Source organism: Micromys minutus (assembly GCF_963924665.1).
Source record: "Micromys minutus genome assembly, chromosome: 4".
Classification (NCBI taxonomy): domain Eukaryota; kingdom Metazoa; phylum Chordata; class Mammalia; order Rodentia; family Muridae; genus Micromys; species Micromys minutus.
The window spans coordinates 42,678,204-42,698,991 of record NC_137973.1 but is presented as its reverse complement, the minus strand read 5'-3'; the positions used below and the strand labels follow the sequence as shown (position 1 = coordinate 42,698,991).

Here is a 20,788-nt window from a genome sequence, read left to right as displayed (position 1 = left end):
GAGGCAGAAACCCAGACCCAGAGGGCTTAGCCACGCAGGCTCTGGCCCTCTGCTTGAACCTAAACTGTGTTGAAGATAGACTTGGAGGGTCACTGTTCTCCTTTGTTCTTCTTCCTAATGTGGCTACATTGAATAGATCTTTCTCTGCCTTTTGCTATTACTTTAATTGGAATATTGAAGGGCAGGTGACTGAACCTGGGTTATTAGGGCTGCCAGGACCTAGGCTCTGTTCCTAACAACCCCAGTAACATTTATTATGAATCTTATCAGTGTTTGGATTCAGACACTAGACCAAGAGACTGAGGTGCATATTTTACCTATCAAAGCAGACTTGGCCTTCTGGTTCTCCCAAGCATCCATCATTCCCTACCTGTCATACCCTGCCCCCAACCCTAAAGTTGCTTGCCCAGGGGCTGGGTTGCCCTTCCCCCAGAGACTCCTCCCTATATAATGCAGACATTTTGGTTTCTTTCACTCTCTCCCTCTTCCCTTACTACCCTCCCTGCGAGCATTCTCATTCTTTCTCTTTCTTCTCCTCCTTCCCTTTCTCCTTCCTCCTTTATTTGGCAATAAACCTGTCTTTTTCATTTTAATCTGGCTTTTCTTCCACAAGTAGGGCTCCCCTCCCTCACCAGTTTGAACTGAAAGACCCCCACAGTGGGGAGACCATCATTCAAGTCTCAGGATAACACGACCCCCCAAGAACTCACAAGAGACCATCCTTGCTGCAATTACATGAGGTCTTTTAATTGACCAGTGCACTGGGGTCGAGACTCATATCCCACACAGGAGTAGAGGATTCTGACCCCGAGTGGCTGGGAGAAGTGGGGGGGGGGGGGAGTACGCCATTGGAGAATACCAAAAATACCAGTGAAGAATCTCGAGGGGAACATCCAGTTTCTCAAGATTGTTTATGATGTGTTATTTTAACTTTTATGTTTTTATGGTCAGTCAGTTTCTGAAACAGAGTCACCCTGACCTTAAGGCCATACATTCTTTATGGTCTGCCAGTTCCTGAAACAGAGTCACTGAACCTGCTGTCCTACATTTTTGGCTCTACTCTGTCTGCTCGGGGTCTTCTACTTTACCTGTTGGGGGGGGTCAGGATTTATCCTGGTCTTTCAGAATTGGTTGGATATGTTCAAGGACAGTCCTGAACACATTCCTGAAGCTGTGGGCCTATTAGCTCCCCTTTATTTGTCTCGGTAGACCAACCCAACCTTAAGGCAGGGGAAAGGTACTTGCCCCATACCACTGTAAATATATGTTTACCTGAAGTTGTGGATATATGAACACCTCTCTCTTTCTAAGCTGGCCAACTCAAAATTAGGGGAAAGGGAACCTATCCCAGGCCACCAAAAGCACTTAAAACTCCCAGTACTCCTCTGGAAAAACAGACTTCAGTTCCTGATGTCCCCCTCTGCTTTGTGGGGAGTCTTTCTCTGTGCTTGTGGCCTGTGTTTCACTTGTAATAGTTTACTGCCTGTTGTGTGCCGCGTCTGATACACCCCCCCCACACCTTTTATTTCTTTAGTTGACTGAGAAAAACCAACCCAATCAAGACCAGACAAGGACATCTAACTCTTTAAACCTTATTTCCCAACCTTAATTCCTTGTCTCAACCCCAAAGTTTAACTTGAAGAAAATGAACCTTTCAGGTAATGGTGGGGCATACCTTTAATCCCAGAACTGGGAAGGCAGAAGCAAGTGGAATTTGAGGTCAGCCTGGTCTACAAAGAGTTCTAGGAGAGCCAGAGCTGAAACCCTGTCTTAAAGAAAAAACAGGGGAAAAATGAACATTCTGATAAGGTAGAGAGGATTTGAGGTTGTATGTTTATATCTTCCATACCCCATGTGCTTTGGACTACATCTGAATTTTCAGTAAAACTCAGACTGTTAGAAGCAAATACACATTATTTATATTTCTGGGAAAGAAAAAGACGAGACTAGAATAAGACAGCTGGTATACCTTACCGCTTGTATGTTGATGTTGCAATGACTGTATATTTGCTTTCTAATGTAACATCAGATCTCACCGTACAACCTTAATATCTGTTAGGCTGAGGTATCACCTTTCGATGCTCAGCCACAGGGCTAAGATTAGATCCTCTTGCCTTTCCCTCTCCTGGCCGCATAGCAGTGAACTGTTCAGAAAAGACAAAGCTTTCTTAGATGGACTGTCCTTAGATCCTGAGGTGTGTTGCCTCAGCCATTCACTAGACAACTACTGTGATTCAGGAACTAGGTCAGGCGTCGTTTGAAAATGCAGGTTCTAACACGACAAAATGACTCATGGTACCTAATGACTTCAATGCCTATAGGCTAAGGTGGGTACCTTTGAAGATGATTCTCAAATCTCATTTCCACAAAGGTGAATAGAATAGAAGCTTTTGGTTTTCCCCAGATGTCACAAAGGAATCCGAGCACAAACCTAAACAAGGACATTTTAATCCATGGTGTTCAAAGAGAGAATTCAGGAGAAATAAGAAGACGTGTTTTAAAAGAGCCACTCTTAGGAAAACTTAAGCACACCAGTTTTATGCTTCACAAAACTCGGCATCCTGGCCTCGGGAGAACAAATTTTACTGCTGTCATGGCTTGTCCTTCAAAAGATTTCAGGGATTGAATCCAGGGTCAGGTGTGGTGGCCCATATCTGTATTGCTACTAGCAGGAGGCATGAAAATCAGAAACTCAAGGCCAGCCTCTTCTACATAGGGGATTCCTGGACATCCTGGGCTACCTGAGACCCTGTAACAAAACAATTCTTTCCCTCTCACTCCAACCTTCCCCAAACAAACAACCAACAAACAAATGTCCATGGATCTAACCAGGGCTCCTTGACAAAAGCTTACATTATACATGCATGATTAAATCTACTTTAAAAAAATACATCATTATTTCAAATGAGGACATGTATATTTATATTAAGTGAATATATGAGCATTAATAAAATTAATTTTAAAAAAAATCTATCTTCTAGGGTCAGTAAGATGGCTTTGCAGTTTAAGGCACTTGCTGCCAAACCTGATGGCCTAAGTTTGAACCCAGGGACCCACATGGTAAAAGGAAAAACCCAACTCCCAAAAGGTGTCTTTTGATCTCTACATGAGTGTTATGGCACATTCATGCACCTAGGCAAACACACACAAAATAAATGACTGTTATAAAAAAAAATAAGAAATGAGAACTTTCTATAAAGTCTAAATAGATACTGTATGCTCATATGTTGTACTTGCTGCTTTTTTTTTTTTTTAATATCTAACAAAAGCAACCTGGGAAGAGTACATACAGTTCCTAATTATGGTGGGAAAGAATGACCTCTAAACTCAATATTTATATAAATGAGATCTTCAAAGTCATGCTAAAGTGACAAGCAGGCAAGCATGGATGACTCTTGCTAAAATGTCAAGCTAAATGTCCAGGGTCAACAAGACAAAAACCATCTGGGGGCATTTCCCAGGCCATCTACCTCTGTACTGTTCAGACCTGGTGAACTATTCCCACGTCTACATTAACATTTTCCTAGCTTATGATGTTCTGGATGCACATTCCTATAATTTCCCTCAGGATTTACCCTCATAATACTGTTTCTGTGTGTGCCCGCCTAGAGGAAAGAAGGCAAGTTTTACTTACATTTGAAAGCTGGTATTCACTCCCTTACATTAGTCTTCTGAGCATGATTTCTACTGTTGCTCCACTTTGTGAGATGGATGTGTTCTGCATTGGCTGATGAAGTAGATTTAATACTACACTCAGAAGACAAATTGGCAAAGAATTGGTTATTTGTTGAAGCTGTGGCTCATTCTGCTTTTCTGTTATACTGTGTGTGTCTTAGTTTCATGGCTGTGAACAGACACCAGGACCAAGGTAACTCTTAGAAAGGACAACATTTAACTGGGGCTGGCGCACAGGTTCAGAGGTTCAGTCCACTGCCATCAAGGAGGGAAGCATAGCCGCGTCTAGGCAAACATGGTGCTGGAGAAGCTGAGAGCTCTCCATCTGATCGAAAGGCAGCCAGGAGAGACTGTCTCGCGGCAGTTCCTGATAGTGCCACTCCCTGGACCAAGCATACTGAAACTACCATAATGTGTTTACGAAAAACAGGAGCTGAAGAGGGAGCACCCGTGCCCTCCAACTATCATTGTTCAGAACTGTCTTCTGTGAAAATGGAACCGTGTTAGATCAGCTCTGTCCAATGCTACACTAGCTACTACCATGGAGTTGAGAACCTGGAATACATCCCATGCAACTGAGAAACTGAGTTTTCATTTTATTTATTTTAAATGAAATTGCCACAGGGGGCTGATGTCTACTTTAAGTAGGTGTTGGAAGGTAGCTATAGTGCCTTACTATTAGAACTCAAAATTAATGAACTCTGCCTGTTACGTGCCACCCCCACCCCCTGCATTTGGGAGGCCAGAGCTGGAGGAGAATCCTTGAGTTCAGTCGTGGGCGGCAGAATGATGGACTGGATAATGAGACTGTCTCGGGGAGGAAGTGGGGGGAGCACAGTCATGAATCAAATCCCTGGTCACCTGTTGTCTATCCAATCTATCCAATCTCCCTCTTTGCTTTCTAGGCCTACTCTATGCCTTTTGTCTTGGTGGTGGGTAAGTGTGTGCTAAGGATCTCATGTATCTTTCCATCTCCCGAGATCCATATTATAGGCCTACACCACCCTAGGTTTATGAGGTGCTGAGGACCAAATCCAGGGCTTTGTGCATCACTGGTAAGCACTCTACCAACTTAGTGACATCTTCGCCATAGAGGTGGGGCAAGGAGGTTCTGGAAATTACAGACTTCTTCCTGGCCAGAGCCAAGACAATAGTAACTCTAACTCAGGAGACACCATGACCAAAGCAAACATTTTTTAAGAGTTATTTATTTATTATATATAAGTACATGGTAGCTGTCTTCAGACACACCAGAAGAAGGTATCAGATCCCCATTACAGATGGTTGTAAGCCACCATGTGGTTACTGGAATTTGAACTCAGGACCTCTGGAGAAGTAGTCAGTATCTTAATGGCTGAGCTATCTCTCCAGCCCTGCCCCCCAAAGCAACTTTTAAGAGAACATTTAATCCAAAGCTTGCTTTGATCAAAGAGGGTGAGTATGTGATCACCATGATGAGGAACATGACAGCAGGCAGGTAGACATGGTACTAGAACAGTGGCTGAGAACTTACATAAGATCTGAATAACAGAAGCAGAGATGGAGAAACAGAGAGTCGGAGAGGGGAAGGGAGGGAGGAGAAAGAGGAGGAAAGGGCCTAGTGTGGGCTTTTGAATTCTCAAAGCCCAACTCCATTGACACACCTCCTCCAACTAAGCCAAACCTCCTAATCCTTCTCCAAACAATTCCACTAACTGAGGATTTAACAGTCAAACAGAAGCTACTGGAGCCATTCTCATTCAAACCAAACTAAGAAGCACAACCTTCTCAAGTTGTTAAGGATGGAACCCTAGAACTGTCAGCCATGTTTAAAGACCATCAAGAGAGTAAATCCAGGTTAAGATACAAGATGGAGATAGTCTTGATTCTAAGTACCTGGGTCCAGTCAAGCCTGAAGTTGTTTGGAAAACATTCTTCCCAACGTTTCAACTAACCAAGTCAGTTCAATCCTTTTCTTCTTGTACTAACTTTACGTTCTGTCACTTGGCACCTTAAAAAGTGTTGCAATTAAAGACAAAACAAAAGGCATATAGTGGCAGTCCTCACTCACAGTCTCTCTACCACCATGCCTATGTGCATTGAGTGCACAAAATGTTGCCTGCGCCTCGGTGCCAGAGGGATTTCTCTCCAGCAGCTGGCACAGGCCACCAGAAGCCAGCATAGTACATCGTGGTGCACATGGTCCTAGACCAGCTCAAGACATTTAGCAACGTGAACGACCACTGCACCCTCTGCAGCCTGCACAGCATCACCAAGATCAGTGGCGCCCAGAACCGCAACTACAGCAAGCTGCTGTGTGGCCTGCTATCTGATCGCCTGCACATCAGCCCCGACCGGGTCTACAGCAACTATTATGACAAGAACGCAGCCAACGTGGGCTGGAACAGTTCTACCCTTGCTTGAGTCCTGGCTTCATTTACCTGCACCGCTGGTCTTCCAGCCTCGCTGTATCCTTCTGGTCTGGAGAAATAAATGGTTTAAGAGACCAAAAAACCATACAGTGACATTGGTACATGAGCCTATTCCCAGTACTTGGCAGATGGAAAGCTCAAGAATGAAGTACAGGGCTGGAGAGATAGATGGCTTGGCGGTTAAGAGCACTGGCTGCTCTTCCGGAGGTGGCTCACAACCATCTGTAATGGAATCTGATGTACTATCTGAAGACATAACAGTGTACTCATATACATAAAATAAATAAATCTTTTTTTAAAAAATGAAGTTCAGCTACAGGGTGGTGAGCTGGTTTAAAGCCAGCCCACACTGTAAGAGACCATCTCAAAACATCTTACCCCAACAAACAGCAAAAATTCAACCAGTGCTAGATTAGTTCAGCAGTTTACAGTGCATAGTGTAAGATGATTAAGACTTGGCTCCCAGCACCCACGTCATGTAGCTCACAAACATCTGTAATTCCAGACCCTTGGGATCTGAAATCCTCTAACTAGCTACTTGGGCACATGTGCTCTTGTACACATACTTGCATACGTATGTGTGTGTGTGTGTGTATGTGTGTGTGTGTGTGTGTGTGTGTGTGTGTGTGTGTGTGTGTGATATAAACACTAAAATTAACTCATGGGCCTGGGTCATTAGTAAGACACTTAAAATGACTGAGATACTGAGTCAACTCAAGGTGCATACACTTTTTTGCGTAAAGTGGGTAAAAATTGAGTAGCATTCAGTTTAAATTCTTTAGTACACTTTTCAGAATAAAATAGGCCCTGACGAGCAAAAGTAGTGACAACGGTTTCTGGTACTGGCCTTGATTCCCAGAGGCAAAGGGTCAGCCTGGTCGACAGTGATTCTAAGACAAACAGGACTATGCAGAGCCCCTGTCTCACCCCCTCCCAATAGTGACAGATATTATCCCACTGCCACGTTGTTTTAAATATTTTACTCAGGGAGCCATCTTGTCAGCACTCAACTGCCATTTTTTATTTTAACATAACTGAGGTAGCTTTTCAACTGCTTTTTGTACATCTTAGTTTATGTACAAAGAATTCTGCTGTGGGCATGTTTGTGCACCACTTGCTTACCTGGTGCCTTAGAAAGCCGGAAGAGGACACATTGGATCCCCTGGAACTGGAGTTAGATGGTTGTGAAACACCATGTTAAGTATTGAACTAAGAACTGAACCTGAGTCCCTCTAGAAAAAGCAGCCAATGTTCTTAACCTCTGAGTTATCTGAGTCTCTCTCCAGCTCATTCAACTGTTTTTAAAATAAAATTATTTTATACATTAAATCTCATCATCAACTGATGTGTAATATAAAGAAAACAGAAAAACAAGAGGAAAGAGCCAGGACTATCATACAGTGAAGGATGCAGAATCCTGAGAAGGGGCTAAATCACAAAATCTACAGGGAGTGATGGTGCACACCTTTAATCCTAGCACTCAGGAGACAGAGGCAAATGGATCTCTGTGAGTTTGAGGCCAACCTGACTTACAAAGCAAGTTCCAGGAAAGCCAGGGCTACACAGAGAAACCCTGTCTTGTCAGAACCATACACAAACAAACACAAATTCAAGTATTGGTGTGTTTAATTCCTCATTCTTTATTCCTTGTATCTGTAGATTGAACAGGTGGTATTTCCCCAAGTAAGGATTTAAGGAGCACCAGTAAGTTTCAGAGTAACATTCAGTCACCTGTTAATGCAATTTTAATCCTTATTATAAGCTAAGCAGAATAATAACTTAGTGCAGTAAGTGAACTACACACAAAGCCTGCATATCCTGAACTATGAAAATGGTTTGCACAGTTACATACAGGTTTAATCAACTAGACATTCTCACAATAAAAGTACTTACATGTGTGTGTGCCAACAGAACACAACCCAAAACACCTGTCCTGGCTTCAGCTCCGTTAGCTTTGCCGTTCCTTCTGCTGAAGGCGTTTGTTTTTGGAAGCTTTACAGTCATCAAGGAAGATGACGAGGTCCACTAACACTTAATCAATATGAGTTTCTTTAAAAAAAAAAAGTGTTCTTCAGAAAAGATATTAAAACAAATAATCTATTAAGACAAGCATTCTGACAAGAATTTAAAAAAAAAAACACACACAAACCAGTTCATTATCTTTAATAACTTTTCCCACCAGTGTTGTCTAAAAACTTAAGATACATAAAGCACAAGACTCACATTCATAAAATCCAAAGGACATTTAGACTGCATATTATGCAGCGACGGTGTACAGATTGGAATGCACATGTCTACCTGAAGAATAAATACTATGTCTCCCCTTTGGGCTAGAACTGCATGGTTTGCAACACTTTAAGTTAGGAGTTATTAGTAGGCAATTCAAATACAGTCAGGTGAAGACAGGCAATGAAGGCTCAAGTTATAATCTCAAAATCAAAGGCCTCTTTCGTTGCATGCCTAGGTATCATGGTATTACTGCAGACAACAATTACAATGTACGTCTCCACAGAAAATATCAAACTCTTGGGAAGTACAAACTGTGTCAAGATCCATAGTTGGCTTCGTCAAAAGCTTTTCTAGCCCGTTTCAATTCTTCATTCATAGTTAGTAAGTCTTTAACTCTAGCGAACTTCCTTGGATCCTTTCGAATTAGGAAGACAATATCTTCAACTTGCACTCGACCCTGTCTTCCAATCGACATTGCCTTGTGAGTCTGTGACAAGGAAATACATCAAATTTTAAAGGCCAAATATTTTTGTGTTTTAATTTCCTATTAATCACGCTGGTGTTTACATTTGTGAACCAGCTGTCATTGCCTTACCCCTTTTTTTCTTTAAGGATGTATTTATTTATTTTATGTATGTGAGTACATTGTTGCTCTCTTCAGACACACCAGAAGAGGGCACTGGATTCCATTACAGATGGTTGTGATCATGTTGCTGGGATTTGAACTCAGGACCTCTGGAAGAGCAGTCAGTGCTCTTAACCGCTGAGCCACCTCTCCAGCTCCCCCTTATCTTTTTGTCTACTGCATAATTAGCAGTAACTTTTATGCTTTCTAGGCTTTCTCAGTAAGGACACTAAAACTACCAAAGTGAGCTGAACACAGTGATACATGCTTTTAATCCCAGCACTTGGGAGGTAGAGACAGACAGCTCTCTGTGAGTTCAAGACAAGCCTTGTCTATACAGCAAGTTCCAAGTCAGCTAGGGTTACATAGTGAGACCCTGCCTGAAAGACAGACAGACACACAGACACACAGACAGACCAAAACAACAACAAAACCTAGCAAATTTTGAAGATACTTCTCTTTTGTTTTATGATATAGGTGAAGCTTTTTGTTTTGTCTGGTTGGGGGGACTATCCTGTTAAATGTGTTCTGGGGTGGCTAAGGAGTAGGCAATAGGGATTAAGTAAATAATAACAATCAGGTTTTAGAAGGCTGGAAGGAAAGAAGGAAAGTTTATGGAGGCTAAATACTAAGACTGATCCTAAGACGGCTTAAACCTTTTATATCAAAATCCATACTTGGAGACACAATTGTAACATTATTTTTGTTTATGTTTTGTTTTTGAGTCTCGATATATAACTCAGTATGTAGATCAATCTAGTCTTGAACTCAGGCCAATTTGTTTCTAATTCCTGACTGTTTTTTATTAAGACAGGATCCCAGAATGTAGGCTGGTCTCAGATGAGGTAATCTTTCTGCCTCTGCTACAACTTCTAGAATTGAAAGCATGTACCACTATGCTCAGCTTTGTTTTTGTTTGTTGAGATGGTGTCTTACTATGTAGTTTAGCCTGATCTTAAAACTGGGGTCCACCTACCACAGTCCCCTGAATGCTGAGCACACTGAAATGGCATCTTTTCCTGTTTGTTTGTTTGTTTGGGAGATGCATTCATTCATTCATTTATTTATTCATTTATTTATTCATTCATTTATTCATTTATTTATTTGTTTGTTTGTTTGTTTATTTATTTATTTATTTAAAATCAATCTTGTTATGTACCTCTGGATGGCCTAGAGCTTACTACAAAGATCAGGTTGGATTTTTTTTTAAACCCCTGACTTAAGAGATTTATTTATTTATTTTATGTGTGTGAGTACACTGTTGCTTTCTTCAGACACATCAGAAGAGATAGTCAGATTCTATTACAGATGGTTGTGAACCACCATGTAGTTGCTGGGATTTGAACTCAGGACCTCTGGAAGAACAGTCAGTGTTCTTAACCACTGAGCCAACTCTCCAGCCCAGGTTTAATTTTTTTTTAACCTGTAGTAGATACTCCTGTCTATCTCTGGAATTCTGGGATTATGGATATAAGCCACTATGCCAGTCTCTGTCATTTACCCAGGCCTCACACATGCATATTAGCATGATCTAGCACTGCTATGCTAACGTTTTCCTTGAGTGGAGTTAAACTGGATTAAATACTTGCCATGTGTACAGGCCCTTGTACATACACCAAACAACCTCAGCCCTTGCCAAGTAATCTTTTCACTTTTATTCTGTAGTAAGGAGCTAGTCCAAAGTAAAGGGTGAACACTCTTGATGTGTTTTAGTAAGAACTAAAAACATCCAAACTCAGTAACCCCATCCCTGATAATACATCCAAACAAAGGAAGAAAAACATAAAAGTAGTCACTCAAGATGTTAGACTAGGGGTTGGAGAGATGGCTCAGATATTAAGAGCACTGGCTGCTCTTCCAGAAGACCTGGGTTCAGTTCCCAACATCCACAAGGCAGTTCACAACTATAACTCCAGTTCCAAAGGATATGACACCCTCACACACACATACATGCAGGTACAGCCAACATGCATGAAATAAATCCCAAAGGTATTTTATGAAATGTACATACCTTTAAATAAATACTGGGAGGAAAAAAACTTAGGCTAGATGAGATTATGGGCAATATTTTTAATTTTATTCACAGATACTATGTTTTCACAAATAAAACTCAGCGGCTATAGAAATATCCTGGTGCTTAAGAACAGTGGTATCCTTCTAGAGAACTGGAGATCAGTTCCCAGCACCCACATGGCCACTCACAACCATCTGGGTCTCCAGTTTCAGGGACTCCAACACCCTCTTCTGGCCTCCAAGATCACCAGACACACATAACATACTTGTAGGCAAAACACTGTACACATCAAGTGAAATTTAAAAAAAATTACAAAACTCAAAAGTGCTGGGATACATTTATGTAATATCCATAGTAATGGCAAATAGAAGCCAGGAACTTGCACATAGCAGGCTCTCAAACGGATAACTTATTTCAAAAGTTCTAGTGCTATCTAAAGCTTAACAGTTCAAGCCTTCAATTAACTAGCGGTTACAAAAATAAGCACAACAAAAGAGCTGTAGTTACGAAAATGTCTTACCATTTCGGTGATGAACTCTATGACAAGGTCTTCGAGAATATCCACTGACTCCGTGTAAGGATTCTGGTCATCCCCAAACCCATACATCATACAGCGCACTGTGAGAGAGCAAGAGTGTTGCTTGACTCAGAGACTGGCCAATGTCCCCAGTTCACTTTCCATACCAACTAGGATTAAACCAAAGTATAAACAATGGTTTAAAAACAATTATGGCTGGGCATGGTACTACTTGGTTTTTAATCCCCTCAGTCAGGAATCAGAGATGAGTGGACCTAGTTTGGTCCAGGCTGATCTATTCAGTAAGACAAAATTTTACAGTTGTGTCTGCAAGTATGGATTTTGATATAAAAGGTGTAAGCAGTTTTAGGACCACTCTTACTATTCAGCCTCCTTACATCTCCCTTCCTTCCAAGCTACTAAGGCCTGATATTTTTATCTGTATACACACATTTACACACACATCCACACACACATACTCACTTTGAAGATCAGGATGGCCTTGAACTCACAGAGATGCACCTGCCTCTGCCTCCTGAGTGCTGGGATTAAAAGGTGTGAACCATCACTGCCCAGCCTAAAATTTATTTTTAAAAGAGGAAATTGAAGGGGTAGCAAGATGATTCAGTGGCTAAAGATGCTCGCTGTGCAGGCCTGATGACCTAATTCAAGCCCTGGAACCCATACAAAGGTGGAAAGAGAGAATCAACTTCCCGAAGTTGTCCCCCTCTCTCTCCCATGTGTCATGACATGCGCACACCCACACATAAACCAACAGCTTTTTAAAAGACAAGGTCTCACTAGGTAGCCTTGGCTGAGCTGGAACTCAGTAAGTAGACCTCGCTAGCCTAGAACTCACAGAGATCCACCTGCCTCTGCTTCCCAAGTACTGGGATTAGGACCAGCAGCACCATGACCAACTGTAATTGTTTTTAAAGGAGCTCAGAATATACTTGTGAAAAAAGAAATAAGTACATCAGCTATTCCTTTTGCATTGCTTTTACTTTCATGACTATTATCATTCTCTGATTTACTACTTGGGAGGGAAAGGACTTGAAACAGCGACCGTCCATGTAAGCCACATAGATCTCAAATTCAGCATCCTCTTGCCTCAACCTCCTGAGTATTGGGATTACAGGTATATATCACTATACTCAGCCTTAGAATAATTCCTCTTTAGAAGCAAAAACTGGCAGAAGCAACAAGAAGAAATGATGGGGTGACTTAGAAGCCAGTTTGCAGTACAGTTTTTTATCCCAGGAGTTCACAATGCCAAGTGACTCTAGGTCCCAACACAGAAGGAAGAAAACAACTACAGGAGCCAATAGTCTATAAATATATATTTAATTCTATTTTAAAACTTGCCTTTTTAAGAAACAAGTTTAGACTTACAGATGAGTTATAAAAGCGAGAGTTCCCATATGCCCAGTATAGCATCACATGCTAGGCAAATGCTCTTCCCATTGAGCTACAGTCCCCAGGCCCCTCTGAGTCTCCCATTACACTCTCCTTTGCTCTTCCCACTGAGCTACAGTCCCCAGGCCCCTCTGAGTCTCCCATTACACTCTCCTTTGCTTCCCTGCTACACCTCTGTCGTTTGCTGCATCCAACCTGTGGCAATGCCTTAGCTCTTCCCTGTCTCAACACCTACAAAGAATCTTAGTCATACACTGCAGACTTCTGTTTCCTTGTGATTATACTGAGGTTAGAATGCTTATACATGCTATTGAAAGATTACCAAAGTCAAGACACTCTCACATCAGGGGTATATGCCAACGTATCATTGATGATTAGCTAAAGTGATTTATGTTATAATTTCCCACTATGAGCTGCTTTTCCTTAAATATTTAAGGAAGACACCCATCACAACATTTTGATGGGCATAATTTACCTATCTCATTGGGAGCAGAAAATCTGTTATGCACGATGTACATATTTGGCCAAAGGGTTGATAAAGACAATGACAGTAGATGCTTTGAAACTCCATGTTACAGAAAGAAAAAGAAGTCTGTAGAGTTAGGGATGTGGCTTAGTCAGGAGGGTCCTACCTAGCATTCGCAGAGCCCTGGGTTTGATTGCCAGCACTGAGTAAAACTGGTCATGGTGGCACACTCCTGTAATCTCAGTACTTGGGAAGTAAAGGCAGGAGGATCAGAAGTTTCAACTCCTCTCCAATTATAAGGCAGCCTAGGCTATATGAAACCCTGTCTCAGAAACAAACAAGCAAGCAAGGAGAACAAAATCAGATATGCTAATGTGGAGTGGGGGGGAAGCCCAGGAGGCTTCAACTCTCCTCAAAGAACTACAGGCAACTAAGGAAAGCTGAGAAAGGGTGGAGTAATCTCCTCGGAGTTAAGCACACCAACTGGTTGTACAACCAATGGTAAGCCCTTGAAAACAGAAAAAGTTGTACTGACATATTTAGGGGGGAGAGAGAATGTATGTTTGTATGTATGTATGTTTGTATGCATACAACAATTAATAAAGAGCCCATGAATTGAAAGAGCAAGGAAAAGTATATGAAAGGGTTTGGAGAGATGAAAAGGAAAAATGATATAATAATATAAGAAAAAAAGGCCCAGGGAGATAGCTCAGCACATAAGGTCACCTGCTGCCAAGCCTGAAGACCTAAGTTCTGTCTCTGGCATCCAAGTGGTAGAAGGAAGGAATTGTCGAGTCAAGAGAAACAGTAGCTTAAGGCCAACCTGGACCACACACCACATCCCTGTCTGAAAAAAACAGTAAAAAGAGAGGAGACGTGAAGATTCTATTAAGGCAGTGAGAGAAGCCTATGAAGAGTCCAAATGTTTGTCATCGCAAAAGTAGAGCAGTTGAAACCAAACTAAAGGTTTAGACAAGCAGCAATGTGAGTGCTTTGGTGTAAGGATCCTTTTCATATGTCCCCATGACAAGAAATAAAAACACACACACAAGTCACATAACTACCATCAATCTGAGACAGAATAGGAAAGAGTCAGACCTGAACGAACAAACGAAACCTGTAGGCACTAGCAAGGATTTCTCTGTTGTAGTTTGAAACAGTGCCTCATACGGCCCAAGGTGGCTTCAATTACCTGAGGATGACCCTGAATTCCAAACCCTCCTGTCCCTATCTGTCCCAAGAGCTGGGATCAAAAGAGACTTAGACAGTTCAAGGCTGATCTTGCAGTTTGTAGAGTTTCTCCGATCCCACTGCACTCAGGCATTAATAAATCTATGTTTGTACTTCTCACGCTCAGCCAAGGAGCCTGGGCACAGGGTGGAGAGCACATTCCCCTGGTGGCTTCGGGAATCAGTATGGGCATGACTAGAGGAAACAGCTCACCCTGCTGCTGCCCCAAGGGCTTAACTTGTCTATATAAGGAGTATGACGGAACTAGTGCGTTATCATCTCCGTGACACAGCACTCCACACTTCACCACCACCTTGCCCTGATCAATGCCTTAGTCCAAAGCCTCAACTTTATATTAGTATACATGATAAAGAGACTTATACTGGTCATGGGATGCACACCTGCAGTCCTAGTACTTGAGAAGCTAGGGCTACACAGTGAGCACCAATCTAGCCATGGCTGTGTAGAGCCCATCTTAAACAAGACAAACAACCTCATAGGCAAGTCTGAGAACACAAGCTCTCACCAGCTCTAACAGAAGCACTGGAAAGTACAACTTACGCTCTTTAGAGAAAAGTCTCTTTCTCTTCCCCTGGCCACCTTCGGCTCCTCCTCCAATTTCTTCATTTTCCTCCTCAAACTAGAAGTTTAAAGATACGGACATGTGAAATGATTGCAGTGCACATGACATTCCCGAGTCTCCTGCTGTCCTCCTTTTTGGAGTGTTATGAATTGAGCCTAGGAGCTCACAATTCTGAACAGTTAACTGACCACCGAGCTACACCTCCAGCACACTGTCCATCTCCTTTTTTTTTTTTTTGTAAAGACATTATTAATGTGTACTGTATGTGCCTACACTGACTATGTGACTGCAGTAGAAGCCAAAATAGGGATCTAATGGCTGTAGGCTGCCAGATGTGACAGTAAATGCTCTTAAGCACTACAGACCTTCTTTTTTCATTTTGAGACTCGGTGGTCTCACTATGTGCCCCCTTGTCTGCCTGGAACTCAGAGAGACCCACTTGCTCCTGCTTCTGAGTGCTGGAATTAAAGGTGTGCACCACCGTGCGAAGTGACCCTTTTTTAATTTTCAGAAGTGATAAGCTAAAGCAAACAGCACAAAATCACAGTAACTTAGCACCAAAGGGCTCTTAAGCCCTAGTTCAATTCGAAAGAAGCCTTTTATTAACATCTAACTGTGTGTGTGTGTGTGTGTGTGTAGAGTTCTAATGACCTTAGGTTCTGGGTTTGGTTTTAGCCAATTTAGTTGTTATATTGTTAAACAGCACTACCGTAAAAGACCTGATAGTTTAAAATCTACTCTCTGCTGTCATCGGAAGCAACATTTACTAAGCACCTGTCAATACAGGGCTAAAAACGTTCCTTAACTGACCTATCTCACAAGAAAACCGATGCCTGAAGTTAAAAAACTCCAAAGGAAAATCTGGACCTCACGCCTGCCTTTAGTTCGTCGTTTCTCCGTTATTTTCCCTAGTTTTGTTAGCAGCTGGACCGCTCTTCCTGAGGTATTAGCTTTGACCTCCTATGACCCTCTAGACGTCAGTGTCGGGAAGATCAGATCAAAAGGAGACCCTTTCTACTCTTCCTTCCCGTCCTGTCCCACGCACTGACTAAGGTAAACCTAAGGAAGAGGAAAACACCGCGGAGTCCCGGAACTCTCCGCGGGATTCCCTAAAGGCACAGGCGGGTCAGACTCTGCCTCCGCTAGTGAGCCGGAGGGAGCGAGGAAACAGGCTGCGACGGGCGCTCACTCACGGTGGGGTCTTCCTCCTCATCTGCCATGCTAGCTGCCCGCCAGCCTTCTGAACCCGCCCAAGGCCGGCTGGCGAGTTTTATAAGATACGTGCGTCACTTCCGGCCTGGCCGGCGTGGCGCAGATGGGCGAGCACTCTCATTCTCCTAACCCGGGCTTTGAGATTGGCTAGAAGTCAGTGACGCGCTCTTATGCGTGGAATCCTGAAGAAAGGATTAGAAATTACAAGGAAGTCAGGCGTGGTTTACTATGCGGGAAAATCCCTGCACTTGGCAGGCAGAGGCAAGAGGGCTATGAGTCCGAGACCAGTTCAAGCTTCATGAGCCTACGACTCAGAAAACATAAACGATAAATTTATGCATACCTATGAAGGCTCACAAATGCCTGCAGTTCCCAGCGGACTACGATGACTTTTGCCTCTGGGGCTGATGTACTCTAGTACACAAGCCCACTTAGATATACTTTTGTAAAAATTATAACCATTATATTATATATATATGCATGTGTTGCTCTCATGTACGTGTACCACGTGTGCACAGCACCAGAGAGGCCAGAAGAGAGCATAGGGGCTGGGAATCAAACTCGAGTCTTTGGAAAAGCAGCCAATGCTTTTACCTCAGAGAACTCCCCCCCCCTCCCCCCCGTTAATACACATAAAATAAAATGTGTGTTTGTGTGTAGTTTGGGTTTGGGGGAGGTGGTTTTGATATTTTAATTACAAAAGATGCGGTGGAGTGACGGTTCAGTCAGTAAAAGCTCTAGCGGAATAAGCCTAAGGCTCAGGTTGAATCCCTGGACCTATATAAAAAGGGAAAAGTGAGAAGACAAAACTCCAAAAGGTTGTCCTCTGGCTTCCATATACACAAAAATAAGAAAAGAGCTAAGTGTGATGGCACACGCCTTTAATCCCTGCCTCCAGAGGCAGAGCCAGAGGATCTCTTTGAGTTAGTTCCAGGCCTGAGTTCAAGGCCAGCTACATAGTCAAAACAAGAAACCAAATAAACAAAAAGGCAGAGATGTTAAATGTATTAGAAAGGTAGCAGCACAGAAAAGGTGGGAATAGGACATAAAGGAATAAATAAAAGCAAAGAAGTTATGCTAGCAGGCTATAAACTATGAAGCGTGGGTAATTCAACCCTCTTAACTCAAACTCCAGAATAGAAACTGGGAAAAACAACAAACAAAAACAAAGCAATGTGATGAGCAGAACAGACATAAAGCAGAGTAAAGAGCCCTGGAGTTCTTCTGCAAGTTCAGAGTGGACTCCAGAGTCCAGTTGAGAGTCGAAGGAAAGACGTCAAATGTCAGAAAACATCTCATAGCCAGCCATTACTGAAGGTGGACAGGGCTCAAAGGACAAGGACCCAGAGAAATTAGTTTCAGGTAATATCATCGGTTAGCCACAAGGAGGGACTTTACAAAAAGGAGTGGCCATAGCTGACAATCATTTGCTAGTCTGTCCTTTGTCAGTTTTCTCTGGACTGAAATACTCCACACACAAGAGGGAGAGAAAGGCTCGGTCCGGTCTCACATATCTGGGAGAACAGAAGCACAGATGATTTTTGAGAGCCTGGCCCCTACAACTTAAAAAAGCGTCATTAACAACTCAAGGAGGAGACTGACCAATCAAACTCACAGAGAGAAAAGAGTCACAGCCAGTCATGGCCAGTCCAGCTGCCTGCCAGCTGCGCACAGAGTGGCAGGGGTGTAGGTTTTGTGAATTACCATCTGCGGTGCAGTGGGCTTTTCTGTGATGCAGACATTGGTGCAACCCTTACTTGGGTTTCTTGGTGGCTCCCTTTCTGACCTAATAGATATGTGTGCCTACATAAGTGCATGCTTGTGTGTGTGTGTGTGTGTGTGTGTGTGTGTGTGTGTGTGTGTGTGTGTGTATTGCTTCCTCACAAATTCTGACATTCCAGTTCTAAATGACCACACTTGGCTATAACAAATTTTCAAGGTTTTTACATGTACTTCTCGTTTGTTTGCTATTTATTGTGTGCTTCGGTCCGTAAGTGCCGCGGTGCTTATGTAAATACCTATGGGCAATTTGCAGGACTTGTTTCCCTCCTTCCACCATGTGCATTCCAGGGAATCAACTCAGGCTGTCTACCTTGGCAGCAAGTGCCTCTCTACCCACTGAGCCATCTCCCAGGCTCCTCAACAAATAATTGACGAGCAACTGCTGAACCTATTTCAGCAATAATAACATGACAAATAACCCAAGTGAACGTTACCGTGTAACCGGCTAATGAACTTGATGGCACGTACTTTTTAAGCATCCGTTGGGGATAGGGGAGCTGATGTCAAAGAAAGCCTCCTCGGAGCAGGTGGGAATTCAGCTAAGACCTGAGGGGTGCGAGGAGTGAGCTAGCAAAGAAAGAAGTGCATTGTGCTCCAGACTGGTCTTGAACTTTCCCTCTCCAGCCTTTGATCTCAGCTCCATTCCCACTGGAATATTTTCCGTCCTATTGAGATGCTGCGAGCTTTGCAGGCCCAAGGAACTGTCTGTTCTTTAATAAAGCCTTCTCTGGCTGAAGGCAGCGTCTCCTTCCTCCTCCCACAGCACTTGGTTTTCATTTTTGACAGCTCTCACTTTCTGCCTCGTTTTCTGCTTGTTGCTTACCTGTTTCTCCTAAACCTTAAACTTACTAAGAACAGTCTGTTTCTCATCTATCTCTTGACTCCCTAAGGTTAGCTCACTCCTTACACTTAGATGTCTGGAAACAAATGTGCAGTATCTATGAATGCCTGTTTGACATCGCCTTTCAAGTAGTTTTCATTCAAATGAAGCTATTGTTGCAAGCTGTGCCTTCAGGACTGAACTTATTTTTCAGTTAAACCAGAATGCTCTGGTCATGGTCCCCAAGACTGATTGGCATTCACCACAATGACCACAATGATTCTAACAAACAGGCTACTGTTCTGGACTGACAGGCATTTGGCAAGAACTGGCAGCTCTCCAGTGTCAGCTGAAATGAACTGACGAAGTATGAATTGAGATGCCCCAGTCCAGCGGGGCTCTATTTATTCCTTGATTTTATGCTCTAAGAGCCAGTGACCCAGGCGTTAGCCTGATGAGAAACATGCCGCATGTTGGGGACAGATGGCGCTGAGGCTATCCGGGTGTTCCAGCAAGACAGAAGCATAATGCTTGGGACAAAAATTGGATGTTGGTGAAGAGCACGGAAACTTAAGGCAATGCCATAACAAACAGAAGGGAGCTTGAAGTTCCAGAGAGCTCCCTGGACCCAGCTACCTACAGGCTCTCATCCATGTACCTACTTTCAGACTCTCACTTAATGTTCCTTTTTAAAAAAAATAGTCTGCAGATATTTTACAGAGTCAAAAATAATGTCACATATATAATGACCGTATACTCTTAAATTTGTTACTTATCTGTATGGTTTTTCCTCTTGAGAGCAGGGACTTATTTTTGCCTCTATTTCTGCAAAATCTAGCAAGTGCTCAGCAATATTCACTTTGTTTGTACTTGAGACAGGGCTTCCTCCAGTAGACCACGCTGGCCTCAAATTCACAGAGATACACCTGCCTCTGCCTCTGCCTCCTGACTGCTGGAATTAAGGCATGCACCCCCGTTCCTGATTGGTAAATACTTTTAAAGCAAATGAACTTCAACAGTGGTAGCTAGACTTGACTTAATAATACTTGGTCCCAATTATTGTTGTAAATAGTAGTTCAGTTAATCAAATAACCCAACAAAGGATCTACCATATATATATATATATATATATGGTATATATATGTATAAACTGACATATACATATGACATATACATATATATATGTATATGTATAAACTGACAACATGACAGCTCCCTGGTATGGGAAGTTTTTAGTGTAGATATGACAGAGAGAACATCCAGAGGCATCTGCAAAAGTCCAGAGCAGAGAGAAGTAGTAAACTAAACATGGTGAGTTCCCATTAGCTCATATCTGCCACTAGACATACCTCTAAGGGGGTTGCTTAAGAGGGCATCTTAGGGTCACAACCACCACTAAGTCCTCCTGGTCTTAGGTTCCTGTGTTCTTAATAAGAAAGGCGTAAGTCTGCTAGGTAGACAATATAACCCTAGGCAGCAACTATTCAAAAAAGGACAACACTGGTATACTTAAAATAATTATGGCAATAGGTAATATTTTTGCTTTGTTAATCTTTTATGAGCCTATGTGTGCAGACTCATAGCCTCCTGTTTCTGTTTAAATTGACTAACATGTAATTTTGGTCTGGGACACAGGATGACAGTATATGTGAAACGCATAAGCCAAAGTTATGAGTTAGTGTCTTAGAGTTTCAATTGCTGGGAAGAGACACCATGACCAAAGCAACTCTTATAAAGGACATTTAATTGGTGCTAGCTTACAGGTTCAGAGGTTCAGTCCATTACCATTATGGTTGGAAACATGGCAA

At 42.6% G+C, this 20,788-nt stretch overlaps 1 protein-coding gene and 1 pseudogene across 2 annotated transcripts; one reads left to right on the top strand and one right to left on the bottom strand.

Annotated features, from left to right (window-relative positions):
* Positions 1-5,740: 5,740 nt before the first annotated feature.
* On the top strand, positions 5,741-6,078 carry LOC308419862 (macrophage migration inhibitory factor-like; annotated as a pseudogene). Its single transcript has one exon. The product of its transcript is annotated as a macrophage migration inhibitory factor-like (transcript).
* Positions 6,079-8,234: 2,156 nt separating this feature from the next.
* TAF13 (TATA-box binding protein associated factor 13) lies at positions 8,235-16,417 on the bottom strand. Its single transcript, XM_080915940.1, has 4 exons — positions 16,360-16,417; positions 15,145-15,223; positions 11,475-11,572; positions 8,235-8,802 (listed from the first exon to the last, which is right to left on the bottom strand). Exons 1-4 carry the CDS (start codon positions 16,384-16,386, stop codon positions 8,632-8,634), a joined length of 375 nt encoding a protein of 124 aa, XP_080772066.1. The 5' UTR covers positions 16,387-16,417; the 3' UTR covers positions 8,235-8,631.
* Positions 16,418-20,788: the final 4,371 nt, after the last annotated feature.